Below are 25,072 nucleotides of genomic sequence, written 5' to 3'. Positions count from 1 at the left end.
TTACATGAAGCGAGGATAAAGAAAGAAAGAAAGAAAAAAAGCAAATGTCTATGACGTCAAAAGAAATCCGAGTTTTTTATGCTTCAAGATCGTGCGCAAGCGCACACGCACGCACTGAAGTTGCCGATGGCAATCGAAAAAGCTGCTACATCATCGCATCAACTCTTCACCGAGGCATTCATTTCACAACTCTAACCTTTACCTCATTCTCTGCTCATGCAAATCTTTTTATTTGTCTCGATAACAGATAGATAGACAGATAGAATATAGAATTTAGGCCAATGGCCAAGTGCTGAGATCAATGAGGTCATTCACTGCTGAAACGGAAACAAAGTAAAAAGGTTTGAAAGGTGTAACAGGAGGGAAATCTCGCAGTTGCACTGTGAATGAATTGTTAGGAGGAGGTAGAAAGTAATATGGCTGAAAGAGAATATGAACGGAGGTACAGTAAAAGGAATGAAATGGGTTACAACCCGGGGTCGATGGAACGCTGCGGAGAACCCTAAGCAATTCCTACAGTGTACCGCATGAGGTGCACCGACGGCACTACCTTCCTCTTCTTTATGGTATGTCTGAAAATTATTCCTCTCAGAAATACCTTCCCGCTCACATCCTCACAACGACCTTCACACAATCTGACCTCTCCTTTCATCTACATCACCAGTGTCATCACGTCCTCATATTTCCGTATTCCTCGCCCTATCAATCCCCTACATGCTAAAAGACTATAAAGGAATTCCTCGTGACAATATCCATTACTTTGCAATAAACTCCCACAAAGCCGTTTGGCCGCGTTTCATATATCCTTTTCACTGCCTTTCTTCGCACTATCTGGCGTTTGATTTTATCCAGGGATTTCTTGTATCTCTTAAATTCTTTCTTTCTTTTTTCACTTGATTCGTTTCGTCGTTTTACATCAATCTCATTCTTTCCTACCTTCAGCCAATTTTGAATAAAATACTTACTCCACTTTGCCTTCTCCCTTATGGAAATACATGTTCCAAAGTATGGTGACTGCAATATTCCTTCAAACTACCGAATTGTTTTACCTGCCTCTGCTACTATAGAATTGGAAATTTTTCTCAACTATTACTTTCTCAAAAAGCTTTAAATGTTATTTTTTTCTACATTACTCATATAGCTTAAGCTCATGGAGGTAAACTTATATTGCCTTTACTGTTGTTCAACCCCCTTTGCAAAACTTATATATTTTTGCAGGCATTCTTGTAATTTCTAAGTACTTGACACAGTCTGAGAGAAGCAAGACCACCTTAATTTCCGTGATCTCGGCTGAAGTTTTTGTTTGTCAAGTTCCCAATTTATGGTTTCATATATCCTTAACCTCATTTCTATCAAACGACAACTGCTCTTCTAATTCAAGTCTCTCACCATGTTTTCTTTTCTTATTCCTCTTTCCTCCTTCTTAACGATGAACTTCACTGCCGAAAATTCAACAGTCCACATTTCCTCTAACTTCACCTCCTAACCCTCAAACGGTGTTTTCATTCAATCTCCAACAGTTTCTTTCCTTCAGAGCATTACTGCCTGAAGTGAGATCCACTAACTATGGCAAGATCAATGCCTACGGCGCAGTTAGCCTACTACCTGTTACTTCTCTAATCCAGTTCTTCAATCGTGTTTAATGAAAAAGTAATTTGACATATTCTGATTTTTCCAAAAATTAGGATGCTTGATTTGTCTTGGAGAAATCACAAAGTTCAAAATGACATCTTTGCCTCAAAATTATTCCTTTTTTTCGCGATATTGCAATTTTTTAACCATTCCTGTTACTACAACAATAAGCTGGTCTTTCCCATTACCGTCTGAAAAATGGTCTCCTATTTCGGATGCTTCAATCTTTTACCTATCTTCTCAACAAATCTGAATCAATGGTAATACATCAAATCAGTATCTTGCCTGTACCACTCCTCTATGTCCTCTCCCTCTTTGATGCAAAGAGACCTTCTCGCACTTTGGGCTTGAACAGAAAGAGGCTTCTCTCACATCAGCATTTTCCACATGTGTGAGAATCAGTAGTCCTGGGACTCAAAGTTCAGGTAACCGCTTCTTTCCTTTTAGTGCACAAAATGTTGACAGTCTCTTCCAGCTTCCTTATATCCCGACGCGTACAATCTTCCAGCCAAAAACAGGAGGACTTCAAGATTTTCAGACGATTCTGCTGAACAGATATCATTCTGACGCCATGACTTGGGTGTCAGTAACAGTGAAGCGTCACTTTTAACCTCGGTCCGGGCGTCAGGCTAATGAACAAATTATTGCAGTTTGCTTGGAATTAACGTGTTCCCCGTCATGTCCTTGAAAATCACCCCCATTTTCAAAGCCAATTAGTAACAATGTATTTTTATAAGAGTTCTTATAACGAGTTTATCAAGTTCAGCATAAATCCATGATACTTCACTGTTTGCTGTTATGCAAGATTACTTCTCCCTCTTGCGCGCAATCGTGTTGGTTAAGAGCAGACCGCCCATAAACACATTGTTTCTTGGTAGACCAATAGCTATCATAGGACTATTTTTTTTTTCTTTCGGTGACTATTACCGCTTAACTAACTATCTTTTTTCCTTAAAACTGCGTCAGTTATAAATCTGTCTACATCTGAAATTTGATTTGTCTAAATTCAATCAAAACTTAATTACAAAATAAAGAACACTTTCGTTCCTAATTGAATTAAATGTTCACACATTTTTACTCAACAATTCGATGACATCTGTAAAATTGGCATCAACATTTAAAAAGACAGAAAGGGACAGTAGCTTTCAACAAAAAAACCGATCAGCAATATTACAATATTCATCGAATACGTTACGGCTTCTTCCAAACACGAGAAGCAACATTGCTTTTAAAAAAACTCTTGGTATTACTTTCATTCAACGAGTTCTTACAAAACCACTGAATATTCAGCGTCTTTTAGGATGAATCCTGCATAGTCCCTATTTTGTTCTGCCGTGAATCTCTCTCTCTCTCTCTCTCTCTCTCTCTCTCTCTCTCTCTCTCTCTCTCTCTTTGGCATTCAAATCCTGAAGCATAACTATCCTTTCATTTTCGAAAAAAAGACAGGTCGCCATAAAAATGTCCGAAGAACTTCCCTATCGAACACACTTTTCTTCTAGTTTGAAATATATTCACCCGTGGCAATAAATTTCTTTCCTGATATTTTCAATTTCCTCTACAATGTCAAATATAAAAAAAAATAAAATAAAAAAAGAGCTTAAAAAGACTTCCATAGTACAGACTTCTTTCCCTGTGCTACACCTCTCGAAGAAGGGCCAATGCTCAGTCCTCTTTTTCTTGTCATGCAAAGCTGTTTGATATATATATATATATATATATATATATATATATATATATATATATATATATATATATATATATATATATATATATATATATATTTAAAATATATATATATATATATATATATATATATATATATATATATATATATATATATATATATATATATACACACATACATAACGTATAACATTTTCTCAATAACCGTGTAAGAGATTTACCCTGGAACTAATGATTTGATGATGGCTGAAAACAACTAACAGCCGTTTGACATTCAATTCATGAAATGACATATTAGGTAAATAAACACCAAAGAAAACTAAGTAAATAAAAATAAATAATAAATAAACCTTGCGGTTGAATCTCCCTCCCCTTCAGGGAGAATGAAATCTTCCCACAACTGTATATCAACACTGCATCATGCTCGCTGCTCACGCCCTGGAAATGAATGATATTAACCTTGAAATAAATGGTATGAGGAGTATAAAGAAGAGAAGAGGACCGAAGCAAGGGGATGCAAGGAAGAGAGAGAGAGAGAGAGAGAGAGAGAGAGAGAGAGAGAGAGAGAGAGAGAGAGAGAGAGAGAGAGAGAGGGGTCCACCAGGGATGTTGTCTTGTGCCAAATGTTCTGTAATTTATCGCCTCACAAATCGAGGAACATTTCCCGCCACTGATTATTTCATTGAATTATAATGACCGCATCGGCAATGCAGTTCCAGATATGCTTTTGATTTGATGGGTCGATTCGAGATAAATTCCTTTCCAGACACGAGTAAAATTCTTTGGTTATTCTGCCGCAGATACAGCACCGTACATCACTTCTTTTTGCGCTTATGAATTGGGTACAAAACCATAGGCAAGAATACAACAACAAAGATATATATATATATATATATATATATATATATATATATATATATATATATATATATATATATATATATATATATATATATATATATATATATATATATATATATATATATATATATATATATATTTATATATCATATATATAGGTACTGAGTATATTTATTTATAATGCCTTGTGTAAGTATCACAATACCTATTATACATATATATATATATATATATATATATATATATATATATATATATATATATATATATATATATATATATATATATATATATATATATATATACTACCAATTAATGAATGCAACACACACACACACACACACACACACATATATATATATATATATATATATATATATATATATATATATATATATATATATATATATATACATACATATATTTATATATATTGCATTCCTGTATGAAATATACATAATATACGTCATACTTACACAGGCATTGGTAAAAAAAAAAATATACTCAATACCTTATACGCATAACCCTATATATATGTATATATATATATATATATATATATATATATATATATATATATATATATATATATATATATATATATATATATATATATACATACCTGCACGAATGGAACATATATATATATATATACATACATACATATGTGTATATATATCTGTATGTTGTATTCGTGTATGCATACATATATAATATTTATGATACCTACACAGGCATTGGTAATATACTCAGTACCTTATACGTATAATCCCAAATACATATTTAATACCCTCAGCAATAGCATTCCATTCAGGCAGGATGACACAGAAATTTTAAGAGTATTCAGTGTAAATATAAAAGCCTTTATCAGACGAAAAACAAATACAAAGCCAAGATCACTAATACATCCATTAGCATAAATCATGAACAATTTACGTTCAACTGTAATGATCCTGAAATGGGTAATTGTTCTTGACTACATACATTAACTGGAGACAGTATACTTATATTTATGAATGTTTGCAGTCTATGCCTAAATATTTTTTCTTTCATAAATATACATAAATGCATGTAAATCTCATTTTAAGAATTGATTAAAAACGCTCTTAAAAAAAGCCCAAATTCCTAAAGACATCAACAACCAGTGTAAAAAAATATGGAAAAATCCGATAGTAAAAATAACCTAATGAACAAAGAAACATTTGAAAATCCTTTACAATGACCTTAAAATATCATTGTAATAGTTAGTAGCTGTGACAATTTTCCACAAGACAAACATCCAGGAAAATTAAACTTGAAATATTTCCGACTCATACACAGGAACGGAAACACAGAGCTGATGGCAACTTTGATCTTCCTATATAAAGAGTACTTCATATTTTGACTTTTCAGGAACTAGCCTAAAAATACTTGTCAGTAGTCCGTCCTATATATATATATATATATCGGTATATCCGCCCGCATATAAGAATATATATATATATATATATATATATATATATATATATATATATATATATATATATATACACACACATATATATATATATATATATATATATATATATATATATATATATATATATATATACATATATATATATATAATATATACATACATATATATATATATATATATATATATATATATATATATATATATATATATATATAAATATATGAATGAATTCTATCACATCACCGTGATTAATATACAAGCTCTACAAATGTCAGAAATAATGTATTTTCAAATATGTTACCCAAAGGGAATTTTAGTTGATAATAAGTTTGTCGTCTCGTGGGCTAGAACCACGGAAGAACAAGAACTCAGTACTACAGTGACGCCTTAAACCACACTGCCGCCAAGGAAAACCAGTTAAATGCAGATTCCAAACAAACAGTCATTAGTAGTAATAGGAAAATAACAGTAACTACAGTCAATTCAAGGCCTAGTTCAACAGATTTAAGGGCTTTCCCCTTCAAGGGAAGCTGGAACTACAAAGTGAAATAAACATACGACACTTGAAGAGAATTTTGATGGTGAAAGAGGAACAAAAAAGTGAGGCTTGACATGCGAAGGTGGATAACTATTCATTATTAAGTTTTAATTTCAAATCTTCATACTAATATTGGTGAATGCAGGGTTTGCTTTACATAGCTATAAAAATGTATGTGCTGTAACAAAAGTGTAATTTATATTCAGCGTGTCCGTATATAATTTTTCATGCCGACAATCATATTCATCAATACAAATGTAAAATAGGTCCCTATATGTGAAAAACACATATACACTGTAGGTGTATACAGTATATACATACATACATATAGATATACACATTATGCATATATATATATATATATATATATATATATATATATATATATATATATATATATATATATATATATATATATATATATATATATACATACATATATATATATATATATATATATATATATATATATATATATATATATATATATATATATATATATATATATATATATATATATATATATATATATATATATATATATATATATATATATATATATATTGATAACAGGACCTCATTTAGGCAGGATAGTATCTAGAGCAGGTATTTGTTCAAAACCAGGTACACGTTTTCAAGGACTATTCTGTCCTCATCATCTGGTGGCTGTAAAAGAGGACGATGAGCTCGTAACTAGTTTTGAACATCATCTGCTAGATACCATCCTGTTTAAATGGGGTGGTTTTATCAACTGTATTAAAGCACGGAACAGCTGTGCAAGTGATCTAGTTTTATATATATATATATATATATATATATATATATATATATATATATATATATATGTATATGTATATACAAATGTAGTGCATGTATATTATATATATATAAATATATATACATATATATGTATATATATATGTGTATGTGTGTGTGTGTGTGTGTGTGTATAAGCAACACGATTCATTTACATCACATGCAGCGAAGGATATCTGAAAATTATTTGAACAAATGGTTAAAAAGAAGGCAAAAAAAGAAAGAGTTGGAACAAGCCAATAACGCAAGAGGGACAAGAGCACAACACTCACCCAAAAAGACGATCGCCCTGACTGCACAAGGCGGTTGCATCTTCAGGAGGAGCGGAGTCCAGCAGAAGGTCCAAAAGACTCTGCCCTCTCGACTGGTCGTTTTCTCTTCCTCACTTTTACCCCGCTTTTCCTCTATCTTTCGCTCTCCTTTCTCTTTCCCTCGCTCTCTCACTTTTTTTCCTTCCTCGGTTGCCACAACAACTCAATGGTCAGTCCCCGAAGCTGGCACTACGAGTCATGATTTTTCTCTTTTGGCGTTAAGACACGGCTTCTTTTCAGCGTTCATTCTTGTACCACATTCCTGGACACTTCACACAAAATAATTGATCGAGTTTTATTATTTTTTTTTATTCGGCGCACTTCGTTCCTGTAACGAGAAGAGAATAAAAATCAATGATTAGGCAAATGCAAGCAACTGCGACGCATTTTGAGTTATATTAGCATCAATTTTCCCACGTAAATGAATTGATTGTCAAAGCAATAGTTTCTGCAATGATTTTGCTTTTTTTTTTATAAATGCAAAAGTGACTAACCAAACTATTCATTTATATAGAGGATACACAAACACAAAAACACACACACATATATACACATATATATATATATATATATATATATATATATATATATATATATATATATATATATTATATAGATATATATTTATATATACATATATATTATATAAATATATATTATATAAATATATATATATATATATATATATATATATATATATATATATATATATATATATATATATATACGTGTATGAATGCAAACACGGTACATATGTTTAAATCTTACTAAATATGTGTCCGTAAAAGAGAGAGAGAGAGAGAGAGAGAGAGAGAGAGAGAGAGAGAGAGAGAGAGAGAGAGAGAGATCAACTAATGATAGGCTCATTCAGCCTTTTACTCATGGAACCAGAAACCCGCATTCATGAAGGCGGTCGAGTGTCCGCGGTCCCAGACCCCAGCAGCAGCCCCATTCAATTCCTCCCCTTTTCTACTCTCATTCGCCCCTTTTCTCATTCTCTAAGTCCCCTTTCAGTGGCACGACCGTCCTTCCTAAAGTGATCTGCTTCTTTAGTGCTATGAGAGTCATCATTGCAACTCAGAGAGTTTTGTTGAGGCTAAAATTAAAGTAAATCAGAAAAAAAATATTCAAAGCAGATCTAGTGGATGGTAAAGGTGAAGATTAGTGCGTGAGCTTAGATGCAGTAGTTCTAGGCATATGTAGCTTAGATGCAATGTTCTAAGCAATTGTAAACACAAAACTCCAGAATCACTCCAGTGTAGGAGTTAAACTGAATCACTTTAACATTTTCATATGAAATATATTTAATCGAGAACGTACAACACTACAAAGAGTTCTAGGCTTATGTAAATAAAAACCATTAGAACCACTTCAGTCAATGTTTATCAATGAATCATTTTGGAAAACTCCATTAACAAAAATAAAAGCGAAAACATATGACAGATGATAAAACATGATGCGAAACGTAACTGGAACCAAGAAACCAAACAGATAATCGTGATTAACGAGTCCCTGGCCTAATGCGTCTTCTGGGGGTTTCCAAATGTAATATCTGCTCTTTAAAAGTAAACGCAAGGTTTCTAATTCCGTCACATCATTCTTCATCGTCATCCAACACTAATTCTGCCTCCTATCTTTCATTTGATCCAGGTTCAAAATAATAATGATTTCGAATAATAAATTGTCGGTCGTAGGAAACGATGACGAACAACAATTTCAGAGAAGGATATTTTCTAAAGAAAATTAAAGTATAAACATGCAAAACAGGTCTATTTGTTTTAATATAACACAACAATTTCCGAACAATTTCCTCTATGGAACAGCCAATAATAACCTCCTTTGACAACTTCTATGCAAAGCAAACAACAGCTCCTCATAAATCTAACCACTACCCGAAGTTCCAACAATAGTCTAATATCGGATATCATCCAAAGTTTTGGTAAGGAGACAGAGAGCGAGGGGCTGGGCTGAGAGGGGTGGGGGAGACGGTGGCTGTTTTCGCGTGATAATCTCCAAGATGATAATGTCTGATTTATTCCACGGGAAGCAGACCCAAAGTCGCCATGGATGAAAATTTGGTCATTTGTCTGAGAAGAAGTGACAATTTGGTACCATTCAGATGGACCCGAGTTGGTGCCATTAATGACAAATACCAACCTGTCAGAGTTATAAACGAGAGAAGTGAAGATTCAGGCCAACATTCTTCAATTGAAAAGTAGAGAGGGCATCAAATCAGAGCACACATCTCAGCCACTTTATTACTTAAATATGAATCGCTGCTACAGCTTCGTGTAAATGATGAAGTTATGTAAACCTTAGTTCTCCCAGACCACTGAACTGATTAACAGCTCTCCTAGGGCTAGCCCGAAGGATCAGACTTATTTTACGTGGCTAAGAACCAATTGGTTACTTAGCAACGGGACCTACAGCTTATTGTGGAATCCGAACCACATTATAGCGAGAAATGAATTTCTATCACCAGAAATAAATTTCTCTAATTCTTCATTAGCCGGCCGGTGACTCGAACTCGGGCCTACCGAGTGCTAGCCCACAACTCTACCGACCCGCCCAACGAGGAACTCGTGTAAATGATGGAAGTGAAAATTTGAACTTCACAACACTGAACAACGATTATCTTAGCGACTCGTACTAGGTGGTCTAGGGTTCCAAATGCCTACCGATGTACTTCTTGCTTTGATTCTGTTAAGGATTAAACTAAGGATTAACTCCAACATTTCCCGGTTCAATCAGCCTCCCAGGCCGGCACATACAGAAAACTCTGAAGCCTAACCAGAAAAAAAAAAACACAACCTTTTGGTTATTTTATGAGCTCCCACAAGATATATGTGACCACAATAAAACAAACAAAGTATAAAAGCAAGAGATACGGCCTAGGAACCAATGAAGCACAGGAATGCAATTACGTGAAAAAATGAGGGCAAAAGTCGCTAATGTTTTTTTAAATAATAAAAAGAAAACAGACAAGACAGCCATGCATCCTACCATAATGATATTTTATCAGCAATTAGATCAGAAGACCAGATCTGACGAACATAGACTAGCGTGATCTAAAAAACAAAACTCCCAAATGAAATTTCTTTATATATTAACGGCGTTGGAACTCCTCTTAAAACCCTTCCTTACAGAAGACCTTTTAGATTACCTAAGTTTCTTCTTGTACTTACAACATGGGAGCACGGCTAACGAAAAATATTCTTAAACAAATCTTTGTGACAGTCTATATGAATGGAAAGGGAGGTACAGTGGCGCTTTTATTTGGATCAAAGAATGCCGAAATCATCTACTTTGCATATTTGCATTATCAAAGGGCAGGTATACTTAATATAAAACATTTGGGTTTGTAGCATATATTCAGGGTTGTAATTAATCTATTACTGTATGGAATTAAACCACTTAAACAAGTCTATTACTGTACACAATCAAACAACTTTAATTGCGCAAAAAATAAGCAATGAAATATGATCGTCTCTAATTCTTAATTCAATGTACGGTTCTGTGAAAGAAAAACTCAAAAACTAAAAACCATAACAATACTATTACTTTCGGTTATGGTTCGCAGCCATGGAGTTACTGTAGCCAAGGCATCCGGGAGTCGTAGAGAAGAAGTCTTTATGGCGAGATTCCTTTCGAAACTACGGACCTGATCAGTGGATTTCCAATACTCCTTACAGCAAGAGCCCAGGCCATGTTCGTACGTGACCAATTTGAGAGGTTTTATTTCTGCCGAAAATGCTGGAGGAGGAGGAGGAGGAGGAGGAGGAGGAGGAGGAGGAGGAGGAGGAGGAGGAGGAGGAGGAGGAGGAGGAGGAGGAGGAAGGGGGAGGGAGGGAGGGAGGGAACGAAAACAAGTTTTTTTTTAAATCCACTGGAGTCGGCTCAAGCACCATCTCAGTGAAACAACATCATCATCATCAAAATAATAATAATAATAATAATAATAATAATAATAATAATAATAATAATAATAATAATAATAATAATGACAATTAGCTCTCCTCAGTTACATTAACTTTTGTTATGCTTTTTCTGTAATGCATCTGAAACTGCAGACAATTATCGGCAAAGAAACTCCATTGGAGGATGAAATAATTTTGAAAAGGCAGGCTCATATTTTCAGTTTCTTCTGTTATGTTCCTCCAGTTTCTTTTTGAGGAAGACAATAAATTTCTACATAAACAAAATAACAACAATATCTTACCAATGTGATTTAGTTTATAATTTTTTGCATTTCCTTTGATATTCCCATTCGCGCTTACACACTGTTTAATTTGTAATATTTGTAATATTTGCAAATTTTAAAGCAGTGAACCTCACATGGTGCACTGCAGGCATTACTTAAGGGTATTTGCAGCGACCCTTCGGCCCCTAGCTGCAACCTCTTTCATTCCTTTTACGGTACCTCCGTTCATATTTTCTTTCTTCTATCTGACTTTCCACCCTCTCTAACAATTGTTTCCTAGTGCAACTCCGAGGTTCTCCTCCTGTTACACCTTTCAAACCTTCTTACTTTCAATTTCCCTTTTTCAGCGCTGAATGACCTCATAGGTCCCACGGTTTGGCCTTTGGGATAAATTCTATATTTTATTCTATTAAGGCAGGATACGTAAACACATTTCAGTCATAGATGAGAATTACAAGAAGCACTTGTAAGGAGTTTGATGTACCCTGAAATTAACATGATTCACACTGATAATATTAGACAACAGCCACATTGTAGTGAAAGATTCAATTGAATACATAACGCATAAACCACAGAAAAAAAAATACAAAATAATGAAACACCCTCCATGACACCATCAGCACTACGCAAAGCATTAGTACTAGGACTAGTAGTAGTAGTAGTAGTAGTAGTAGTAGTAGTAGTAGTAATGATAATAACAATAATTATAATAATAATGACATCAACAGATTGCATTCGATACGGAGGGTTGCCAAATAGTGATTCCAGAGGCCCAGGCATCTTTAGAAGTTCCGTCATCAACGCTAGTATTATTCACCCTCCCGCGCTCTGCTGCCTCTCCCGGCAGGCACGGTGCCAAGTCGGTGCCAGGTCCGGGTGCCGAGTCCTTTGGACAATTGAAAAATCAAATCTAGTTCTGTAGGAATGATATGATGCGAGTCATAAAGATCGCCTGAGAAAAAAAAAATGGAAAAAAAGGTTTTCCCTCCGCTCCGGAATTCATTATTTTTAATGTATCGTCGTCGCTATTAAGGAATTGTAAGATTATTATAATTATTTTGTTACCAGACTTTCATTTAACCTATAAATATTTCAGATTCCATTGAATGGTTTCGTAACGAATGCGTTTGATTCCAAGTGAGTTATGTATATAAAAATACCGATAATGATATAGAAATATCGATGATGCAAAAGGAACTTCGATGAAGAAGCCACAAAAATTCAATTTCAAGGAACCTATTAAGTCTGGCGGAAGTCACACAGTGTCATACACACATACAAAGGCTCACACAAAATGACCAAGAGAATGTCTGGAGAATGTTTCTACCCTTCCAGAGCGGGGGACTGCAGAGAGAGAGAGAGAGAGAGAGAGAGAGAGAGAGAGAGAGAGAGAGAGAGAGAGAGAGAGAGAGAGAGAGAGAGTATACAATTGTTCTTCAGATTACAAACTGCCTACGGCTTTCTAGATATTTTCTCCGGCGTAAATATGATTTTAAACTTGAGTGAGCTAAACCATACGTACACACATACACACATCCATGCATTCTGTTAAGGAAACCTGACAAACGAGAGAGAGAGAGAGAGAGAGAGAGAGAGAGAGAGAGAGAGAGAGAGAGAGAGAGAGAGAACACATACCGCATTACGTAAGCTTTTGCGTCGGCCTCTAAATAAAGAGAAAACAGCAGTACAGGCAACGCAGACACATGTACTAATAAGTCTCTTCAGGAAAGCACTGTACAGCAATTATAACAACAACACGTGCACAATCCCAATTCCCATACAGGGGGAAAAATCCACAATAGAGTTCATACAAAGGAAAACGGAATTCCGTATTCGCTGGGCCGTGTTAATCTAGACCTAATGTAATTATAGAGGTGTCGATGAAATAGAATTGGGCGAAGGGCCGGGTGGTGGTGGTAGGGAAAGCGGAGAAGAGCCGTGTTGTGTGGATTAGCTAATCTCATCAGTGGCTACCGGGACTGAATATTGATCGGCCACCTGTAAAATTAATTAAGGAGGTTACGTTACTGTACATACATGTGAGTTCCCTATGTCTTCTGGCTAGTCAAGTCTCGGCCAGAATGCTCTAAAAGTGATCCACTTTTCTTAAAGGTACGAGAGTTGTTCCACCTTAAATCTTGACAACATCTTAAAAACAGGCAGTCTGTCTAACTTTGAATGATACGAATGAATCAAGCCATATAGCTCATTAAATACAAAAGAATGAAAAGAGTGATTTAACTTAGTTAATCGTCAAAGCATTGACTAGCTGACGATTTACTAGTAGAATAAAACTATTACTGACCACATGAAAGAGGAGGAATTAGGTAAGGAGAGAAGGATTTAAACTTTAGCAGAGATAAAAAAAAAGCAAATAAACTTCGACCAGACCTCCTAGGCCTATACATTAACAAAAATAGTTACATACAGGTACATACGGATCAGAGGTTTGGTTTGGAAGTAGACCGAATCATGATTTAACTTGATCTGCTTTAAATCCTGAAACTATTATCAAAAGTGTAACGAATCTTATCAAGAAAATAAAGAAGGATTAAGTGCGCACTGATCAAAAAATTATGTGATGGTAGATTGGGACTGCACAAGCTTCAACTTGACTAAGAGGTACTATTTTCAAACTAGTGTGGGAATGAAAAAGGAAAACCAAAAAGAAATAAATTGCGAGGAAAATAATAATAATAATAATTATAATAAATAACTAATAAAATAATAAGTGAATAATACAATAATAATCCCAAATCCTTGTTATATTAAGACCGTTGATTTTAGCAATCAAAAAAAATGAAAATCTTGCAATAAGGTAAAAACGAAATAACCTTTCCAGAAAACACTGAATCGTCACTGAGACAAACACACACTACACACATCACAGACATAATATTGTTATATTAAGACCGCTAACATTTATTTAATATAAGTTGCTTTCAAAAATATATAAAATCTTGCATATAATTATATACAAAACGATATTCACCTTTCCAGAAAACACTGGATAACGCCCATATATATACAAACACACACGCATATACACACACAGACATATATACATATAAATATACTAGATAAATGGCATATATAGCTTCTATATATATATTTATAATCTTAAAGATATATTTCAATCTTTTTTATTTCTTCTAAGTTTTGCAAGTGAAATTTGTTATTCTTCGTTTTTCTAAACTGTGAAATTGATGTTATAGTTTCACTTTGGATTCTTGTTTTTCAGCCAATTTTATATATATATATATATATATATATATATATATATATATATATATATATATATATATATATATATATATATATATATATATATATATATATATATATATATATATATATATATATATGTATATATATATATATATATATATATATATATATATATATAATATATATATATATATACATATATATATATATATATATATACTGTAAATCTATATATATATATTGTAAATCTATTGCCCTAAAGAAGACCTTTGGGATAACGGTTGAAGCAGCTGTCGGAATGGAAATGAATAAACGTAGTTACGCAGCAGTTGTTTTTGTTTATCCCTTCAAGACTTTAACCCTGAAGATTGGATGATGGGAAGAAGTCCAGAAGATTTTGGAATTATTGTCATACCAGGTTACAGATGCCTTAAGTACATTAGCACTTAAAGAGAGTAAAAGAAATAGGTTGCGAGGAAAGTGTGTAAACATGTATATATATATATATATATATATATATATATATATATATATATATATATATATATATATATTTATATATACATATATATATATATATATATATATATGTATATATAATATATATTTATATATATATATATATATATATATATATATATATATATATATATATATATATATATATATATATATATATATATATATATATATATATATATATATATATATATATATATATATATATATATATATATATATATATATATATATATATATATATATATATATATATATATATATATATATATATATATATATATATATATATATATATATATATATATATATATATATATATATATATAACATTATCAAGCTCTGATCACACGGCTCAGAAAAACAGATTTCATGAACCTTACGAACAATGAACCTCAGGACAAAGAAGATCCCCTTGATATACTAAAGCTTCTCGTATTAACTCTGCTCTAAAAATATATTTTGCGAGGAAAAAAAATGTTGATCATTTTTAGCGCGAAAGCACGAGGATTGGAAGGAAAGCACAGCTTGTTTATTCTAGCGTGAGCAAACAATAAGAGACAAATTAGATTTTTTTCTGCCAACTCTTTTTAAAATAAATTCCGTGATTGTCTGACGCTGAAAGTCAATTTTAGAACGCGGCTGTCAGTATTCTTTAAAAAATAAATTTAGCATAAGGATGTCAATATTGGCAAACAGCCACTTCAACGGCAGTGGGCTAATTTAAATGTACTCAATTTAATTATATGAAGCCGTTGGCTGCCATATTCAAATTTCAACTGCTGAATCAAGGATACCATGTTTTGTTTAGTAAACATATAATTACACAGGGCTTATCAGCACACCCGTTCATCTTCTTGCTCTCCTTCCCATTTTAGATAATACGTAGCTCTTGCACTACATTTATATACCACTTATAAAATCTTCCTATTCCCTGTTCATATTCCTTGGAATTAAGCACCGGTTTTAATTTGATTATATATGTATATATATATATATATATATATATATATATATATATATATATATATATATATATATATATATATATATATATATACAACAGTATGTATATTATATATATATACAGTATATATATACATAATATATATTATACATATATGCATGTATATGTATATATATATATATATATATATATATATATATATATATATATATATATATATATTATATATATATATAGATTATAGATATACACACATATATATATTACATATACATTCATATATATATATATATATATATATATATATATATATATATATATATATATATATATATATACACACACTCCACTAACCTATATATGATATTTATATGTATAACTATTACTCAAGTTTAAATCAGGTATCACGAATAAATCAGTTTTCATTTGAAAACAAACACAATTCCGTGCAAAAAGTTTCCTCTGGATGTTTTTAACATATTTATAATGCTAAAATATATTACTTATTGCATGATATTAGTTGACCACTTACCAAATTGTAACATGAAGGGCTGCCGGGGGCTAAAGATAGAAAAAAGTGAACGAAAACATAAGGAATTCGAACGAAATCTTTGGAGGGCGTTTCTTAAGCAATATGAAATGTATAATTCAGATACCTAAGGATGACAATTTGGTTGGATGAAAATTAACCTAACATTGAAAATTAAAACATGAATGTCTGAAAGAGAGAGAGAGAGAGAGAGAGAGAGAGAGAGAGAGAGAGAGAGAGAGAGAGAGAGAGAGAGAGAGCTTACATAATACGATATAATAAATAAAGATTAGTTACACGTGCCAATGTACCGGCAACGAAAAATGTTAGTTAAAATGTTTCTAATGAACTAAATTTCATCATTTCAGACTATAATGAATAATGATTTATATAGCGGAATTATATTCATTGTTAATATCAATATTAATTACTGGTGCTATATCATTATCATAATCATAGCAATTACCATAATTATCCTTAATAACTACAATAACCATAATAGCCGTCAATATATTATTCTCTTTTATAATAGAAATTCGTGATTGCATTTATGCTTGAATTTTTCTGTTCTTATTAAGCAATTACACACAATAATAAATAATTATATTTCCACAAATAAACACAAACACCAATAAGCATCAATCCCCCGCCTCTCTCTCTCTCTCTCACATATATGTATATATATATATATATATATATATATATATATATATATATATATATATATATATGTGTATGTGTATATATGTGTGTGTGTGTGTGTGTGTGTGTGTGTGTGTGTGCATATTGTGCGTGTGTCCGCTCGCGCGCGCGTGTAACTTCTTAACTCAACCTCCGGAGAAAATCCGCAAAAAAACGTTTAAATGATGAAAAATATATATACATATAACAATACATATTCATATATATATATATATATATATATATATATATATATATATATATATATATATATATATATATATATATATATATATATATATATATATTATCTGTGACAAGACAATTACAATTCCGCTTAATCCAAAGTGCGCTATATTAAATCCTGATATATCTCCAGTCACGGCACAGGCATTTATAGAAAATATGACTTTCCACTGTCGCCGATATGCATTATTTAGGCCAAGGTTGCATTTCGGCAAAAATCTACTGTACCAATTATACAAAAACCTCTAATAAATACAGTTTCACATCACGAAAATCTCCGCATTCATTCTTTGACTAACAGCTAGCCTCCTTTAGGGTGCAGGGAAGATCCATCCTTCTTTTTTGCACAGTGCTGTCGAAAGAACCTAGCCAAAACATAATTGCGGGGCGGCAGGCAACAATATGTAATCAGAAAGGCAATATATCCCTTGCAAGTTTGCTTGACAAAACCGCACAAAATACAATAAATAACTGGGCTGCTTGCAGTCTCCTCTTGGAGCAAGAGCCGGTGCTGGCCTAAGGCCAGTTTAACCTCAACCAAGAACTAGAGCTTACCTCAGCCTTACGCCTTCTAGCTACATGTGAAAAATGGAATATGGATATCAGCCGTTACTCTTGTATAGAGCACTTATTCATATATATATAAAAAGCACGACATACCAGTCTTTAGTTTCTAAAGAGAAAGAACCCATGAAAATATAATTACACGCTATATATAACACATCAAAAAAATACCTTTCTTAAGGAATTTACAAGCAGCTTATGGGACAAGAAAAATATAAGTTAAAAATTAAGAGTCTGGCATGGACTGTTCTCTCTCTCTCTCTCTCTCTCTCTCTCTCTCTCTCTCTCTCTCTCTCTCTCCAGGAGGAACGGCGTCAGGGATAGGGGTGTCTTCGAGGAAATGTTGAAGAATACCCAGCAAGGCATCATTCCATGAGAAACCATGAAATAAATTTTTGACTTAGAGCAAAATGGAAGGGTGCATGGATGGGTGGACGGTGAGAGAGAGAGAGAGAGAGAGAGAGAGAGAGAGAGAGAGAGAGAGAGAGAGAGAGAGATGTGGCCAATGCTGAGAATGGGGAAGGAAAGATACTGGAGGAAGAGGAGACATGCGAGAGGTTGGCAGTCGCCACTGAATGAGGCAAGGAGTGATATACGACGACAAAGGAGAGTCGCACATGACGGAAAATATACAGAGATCGAAGCGAGAGAAGGGGAAGAGAAGAGAAGGGAAGGGGGTGGGGGAGGAATGGGCAAATGGGGGAAAAGTAACTGGCGAAAAGAAACGAAAACAGTCATACGTAGAGGTATTCCTCGATTTTCCTTTTCGATTATTTACGTCCTTTTTATTCAGAGCTCGGAAGCCAGAAAAAAGAAACACTGCACCTAGTCAACCGTTTCGAACGTGATGTTCATTTTTCCCTCGCAAACGGAATAAACAATATATATTTTCTATCACGAAGCAGCTCGGTTTTAACAAATTCTACACCCGAATTCTTTTCATGGCTGGCGTGTTCGTTTTATCCCTTCTGACAACCTACGGCTTTTAGCTTCTCTAAGTCCACTTGGGGTCACAGATGCAGTCGCGGCCATCAGGCACCTGATGCGGACACTAAATCCTCAGATCCTTAAAACCGACCAACGTTCTTTTTTTATTTGGAAATACAACACATACATACACAATCATGTATAGCCTATATATATATATATATATATATATATATATATATATATATATATATATATATATATATATATATATATATATATATATATATATATATATATATATATATATATATATAAATATATATACATATATTATTTATATATTATATATATATATATATATATATATATATATATATATATATATATATATATATATATATATATATATACATATTATATATTATATATGTGTGTGTGTGTGTGTGTGTGTGTGTAAACATATCTTACCATAACTGTTTGTGTGTGTGTATGCAGAAGTGTGGGCAATTCCCTCAGAAAATTCTTCCCCCTTCCAGATGTGACCAAACATCATTTCAGCGAGGGGATCTGTTCGAAAGTAACAGGAAAAATAAAATATAAATGGATGTCTCTTCCCCACATCGCGGCGAGATCATAAAACGTCATAAAAACAAAGACAAGGAGAAAAAGACCCTTCTGTAGGATTTTACAGAAATTCTATTGTGTAATTTCTTCAAGCCATTCTTCTGAAATATGGGCTTCAGGTCCCTTTCTATGGAAACTGTTCCACTCTATCAATCCTTTGGCAAATAAACTCTCTCTCTCTCTCTCTCTCTCTCTCTCCAACCGTGTATTTCTTGAGGAAAGATAAAAGATTTTGGCGCGATGGAATCACATGCGTTTACATAAAGCGCTGTTCCTATATCTTTTTAAAAATTAATTTTCACGTATTGTAGAGATTTAATCATCATTAAATAATCTAAATGTATGCAGTGGCCTTCCCTGTTAAACTGCAATGTGTGAACATGAATTTATAACATTCATAAAGTATCAATACTTTCCAAAAAAAAAGTCTCTCAGCGTGAAAAATGGAAATGAAAATAGCGTCCAAATCATATAGACATTATTCTAACGGATCTGTAAAGCATTTATGGCTCGTCAGGTTAAGATAAATATTGAAACACGAACCTTCAGTGAGACTCACACAGGTTTCAGCAAGACTAAGAACCATTCGTTTACTTATTCATTCTTAAAAAAGGTAGGTGAATCGTTTCTTTGACAATCCCGGCCTTCAAAAAAGTCTGGCTTTAACCTTGAAATATCACTGTTTTCAAGCAGATTTATTATTAATAATAATAAAAGTATAATAAAATTATAGAAAAACAATAAAGAACAGAAAAATGAGGAAAAGAAAACTGTATGCATCAGAATTACTATCTTTTGATAATATTAGGATTTGGTAGACCGCTGTCTTAGGGAAGAAAGTGCAATGAGGACATCCTATCAGATAAGGGATAAATTTAATGTGAGCGGCCGTTATTTATGGAAATTTTTATCTATTTAATGTGAGCGGCCATTATTTATGGAAATTTTTATCAAGAGGCAAATGATGAGATATAATGCCAATTCCAGAAGAACAAGGAACACGCCATGTTAACAAAATATGTGGTCAGCAATTTGTGAGCTTTTTTTTTTTTCAAAGCGAACTAACCTGTCGGCAATCTATTACAGAAACTCTGGACTTCATGGTATGATGTGCCTTCTACCAAGTCACTAGCACAGTTTTAAATAACAATATAAAAATGAATAAATATCAGTAATATACTGTACGTTTCATAAATCTGAGGATTCCGAGTTCCGCTAATTCAGTGGAAAGGAATTTATCAGTGGCCGTGATAATATTCGCTGATGCACATAAAAACTGTCGACTTAACGGCACCGACATAATTCAGAGATGGGTCGAAATCATTCAAATATCTTTTTTTTTATTCTTCATACTCCGATAATTTACTTATTTCTAAAAGTTTAACGAGCTCTTGCTAAAGCGTTTGTGGATCAGTTGTGAGAATATTTAGAATACAATGTAGACCCGTAAAATGAATGTAATTTAGGTACATGAAATGTCTTGAAAAAATCATTACAATACATACATTATATTAGTTCGAATATATACTATCGAAACATCTCAGCGGAGGAACTTTTAGATTGTCACAATCAAGTCAATGGTTAGTTACCGTAACAACAACATTAAGGATGACGAAAATATTAATATGGAAGGAAACCATTCCCCTTACCCACGTGATCCAGAGAAGCAAGGACGACATAAAAACGAAAAGAAAAAGAAAAGCATGAGGGATATCACGTCCTAAAAGGCTCCACTGCGCAGTGTAAACAGCCTAATCGAACCTTGTTAGAGGAAACGGGAAAAATATACTGCTGATCTCGGTACACTTCTCTTTTTCATTCGAATCTGCCGTGGTAAGACACAATACGTATCCTGGCGGTGAATGGCTGAATCCTTGAAATGGAACCATCGCAGACTTTCAATAGAACTTCGGGCTCCTGTTGACGAATATAATGAGCCTGATCGTATGGCTTTTCTTCGCTGTTCTTATAATGAGTATAAACCCCATTCAGTCTCTGCTTCTGTGACATGACTCAAGCATCATATGGCATCCCATACTTAATTGGAATCTTCTAGTTCCAGTGAAAGTTTGTTAGAAAAATAACTCAAAAGCAGATGGTATATTTCCCCCTGTCATAAGATGAACCCCATAAAAAAAACTAGTTACATTGATTTGATTGACGAACTTATCGTGCTTGTAAGTGGAGGAATAATGGAAGCCGCACGAGAACAAGATTGAGTTGAAAAAATTCGAAATTAAATGAAACAGTGGATGGCAGGTTTAATGCCTACGTTTTTGTATAATTAATAAAACGTGCAAATACTGATAAAAATTTTTTGTTAAGTTTCAGAAGAAAAGGTGAAGGATAAAAGATGTGAATAATTGATTTATAAAATTTATGTTGTCAAGCCAATTCTGGGGCACTTTCGGCCATTCAGACAATGAAAAGTGGGAGTTGAAGTGGTTGGGCAGCAAAATAAGAATCCAAAAAACAAAGAAAATGAAGTACAAGAATGTAAAGGTGGAAGAGAGAGAAAACCCGATAGTAGAACTTGGAAGTAACATTCAAACGTGCAGGACAGTAAGACTGAAGTAAGGAAGCGGGAATGAATGGAGGTCAAGTGAGAGGCTAAAGAGAGGATGTAGCTAGGGACCGAAGCGACGCTGCAAACACCTTCCCTTCCTCGGTGATGGAAAATTGGAGCAGTTATATTTTCTTTGGAGCGTGAAAGGAGTCAAATCACAGAGGATTTGAAGGGCGAGAAATGAAGAGACGAAAAGAGAATGAATGAGGGCAAAGGTTGTGAGTGTCCTGCTTTTCTCTGATGGCAAGAGCATTAATGAAAATCGCCCCCAAAGCCCTTTCCTCAACTCTTCTTTGAAAAGGTACAACGAATATGCAAACTGTATTATCAAAACTCCTTGCACAATGACCCTACGTCAGCAAACTCTTCTGAAAGGACTACGCGATGCACAGCAGCATTATAAAATCAATTAATGGCGACTGCCACCCGTCGCCTTCCCCATCCGTAGGCTTAATCCCGCCATTTCAATTTCAGACCACTTGTAGCGCACTTCTAGCGAAAAGGATTACCTTATCGCTCAGCCGGATTGTCGGGCCTCAGATGAAGAAGAACAGATTTCCCGACCTAAAATGGGAAAGTAACAACCCGTCATGTCCTCTCTTAAAAAATGTACAGAGGGATTGAAGGCTAAAGGAATGAAATATGATGAAGCCACGAATTCTTGCAAAGTTTCCAAATAAATATCTAACTTTACCTTTGTCCACGAATGAAAATCTTACGTTCATCCATGTTTCAATATCTTTACTTTTTTTTCCTTACCATTTTAGATATAAAGCCACCAGAGGGTAAAAAAAAAAATCAGGTACTGCTGTCATTGCCAGTCTGGGATTAAATTCAGCTACAAACGCTAATCCGCTTCGCCTCTCTTCGCTTTGCGATTAAGTCTGAAAAATAGCTGCTCACTCTCAAAAAGTATCAACTTTATTTCGGAAAGGTAAACATTGATCCGAAAGGTATGTTATCGTTATATATATATATATATATATATATATATATATATATATATATATATATATATATATATGTATATATATATATATATATATATATATATATATATATATATATTGTATATATATATATATTATACAGTATATATATGCATATACATATATATATATATATATATATATATATATATATATATATATATATATATATATTTTATGTATACTAACCTATAAAATTCTCATCTATGACGTTACAAATAACGAAGCAATCTGTAAATAACCCAGCAACTGGGAGTGATTTTCTAGTTAAAACGTAAACGAATGGGCAAACAAGCAATTGATAATTGAAAATAAGGAGATATAGAACAGAAAAATAAAGGGAAATTTAGATCAATGCCTAAACGTGAAAAAAAGAGTTAATACAAACATAAATAATATGAAATTCATATCTGATAACAGAAAGAACAGCGTAAATGTGATTTATCGGGGGATTACACACTCTAACCTGCAATATTTTGAAAAAAACTGTGAATATCTGCCAAATATTCCCATCTCCGTCAAAATATTCTCTAATTCTCTTTCATGAATAAGAAACACGGCACGTTCAGTTCACAAAGCAGCCAAAAGAACTGAACCAATCACTGAGTTACTTTTTACTAATATGCAATTACCTAAATTCACGATGTGGTGTTTATAACGAACCTTCTCACCATATTACGTTCAAGAACCTCACATGCATTTATCACTATATTACGTTCAAGAACCTCACATGCATTCTCAGCAGAATACTCTTCAGACATTCACACTGCTAAGGGATACGGTAGGAATTTCCTTCATACTGGGCTTTGTGAACAAGAACGAGACCCCTATAATATGGTAAGTCACAGGGGGTCAAGGACCATATTCTAGATGTGTGATTATTTGTTAAGGAAGACAACCATGGCACCTTAAGCCGAGTGAGAATCCTCATGAATACAATAATAAACAAGTTAAAAAAATGCGCCGAAGTTCTTCGGCTCAATCGAGTTTTCTGTACAGCGTATAATCAAGGCCACCGAAAATATATCTGTATGAGCCGCGGCCCATGAAACTTTAACCACGGGCCGGTGGTGGCCTGTCCTATATTGTTGCCAGACGCACGATTATGGTTAACTTTAACCTTGAATAAAATAAAAACTACTGACGCTTGAGGGCTGCAATTTGGTATGTTTGATGATTGGTGGATGGACGATCAACATTCCAATTTGCAGCCCTCCAGCCTCAGTGGTTTTTAAGATCTGAAGGCGGACAGAAAAAGTGCGGACGGACAGACAAAGCCGGCATAATAGTTTCATTTTACAAAAAACTAAAATGTGTGGTGTTTCTATGACTGAAAACACGCGGTATGCAAACCACTCCATGTATAAACCGACTCGAACTTAATTACCGTGGCCTGCAGCATCAAGTATGAGATCTTAAAGCAAAGTTAAAAAGATAAACACTCTAGCTGAGACAACGTTATTAAGCATGCTTGTGAATGGTTGCAAATAATGATGTACTGATGAACTGGTTAAACTGCAAAATAATCACTTGTTATCGTACTCCAGATAGATCACCAATAATGCGTCAACAGACTTCAGCAGAAGTCATCACAATATTTCTGACAAATAACAAATAAATATCTAACGAAAACAAATAAATATCTAACATACATCTAAAGCTGTGCAAGACTATGCATTCTAATTGCACAAAAAAGATGGTGACTCTTTTACATTAAAATTTGTAATT

General features: G+C 33.4%; 1 protein-coding gene across 10 annotated transcripts in view; it reads right to left on the bottom strand.

Annotated features, from left to right (window-relative positions):
• Positions 1 to 25,072, bottom strand: part of LOC136838776 (cell adhesion molecule Dscam1-like) — a 470,432-nt gene that overhangs the window by 423,425 nt on the left and 21,935 nt on the right. For all 10 annotated transcript variants that reach the window (XM_067104281.1, XM_067104287.1, XM_067104284.1 and 7 more), the window contains exon 2: positions 7,262 to 7,628. In XM_067104281.1, the coding sequence (XP_066960382.1) occupies positions 7,262 to 7,301 (40 nt within the window). In that variant the 5' untranslated portion in view covers positions 7,302 to 7,628. The remainder of the gene's footprint in view (positions 1 to 7,261; positions 7,629 to 25,072) is intronic.

This window comes from Macrobrachium rosenbergii, chromosome 5 (assembly GCF_040412425.1).
Source record: "Macrobrachium rosenbergii isolate ZJJX-2024 chromosome 5, ASM4041242v1, whole genome shotgun sequence".
NCBI lineage: Eukaryota > Metazoa > Arthropoda > Malacostraca > Decapoda > Palaemonidae > Macrobrachium > Macrobrachium rosenbergii.
The sequence above is the reverse complement of the archived record's forward strand: the minus strand, read 5'-3'. Positions and strand labels throughout refer to the sequence as shown.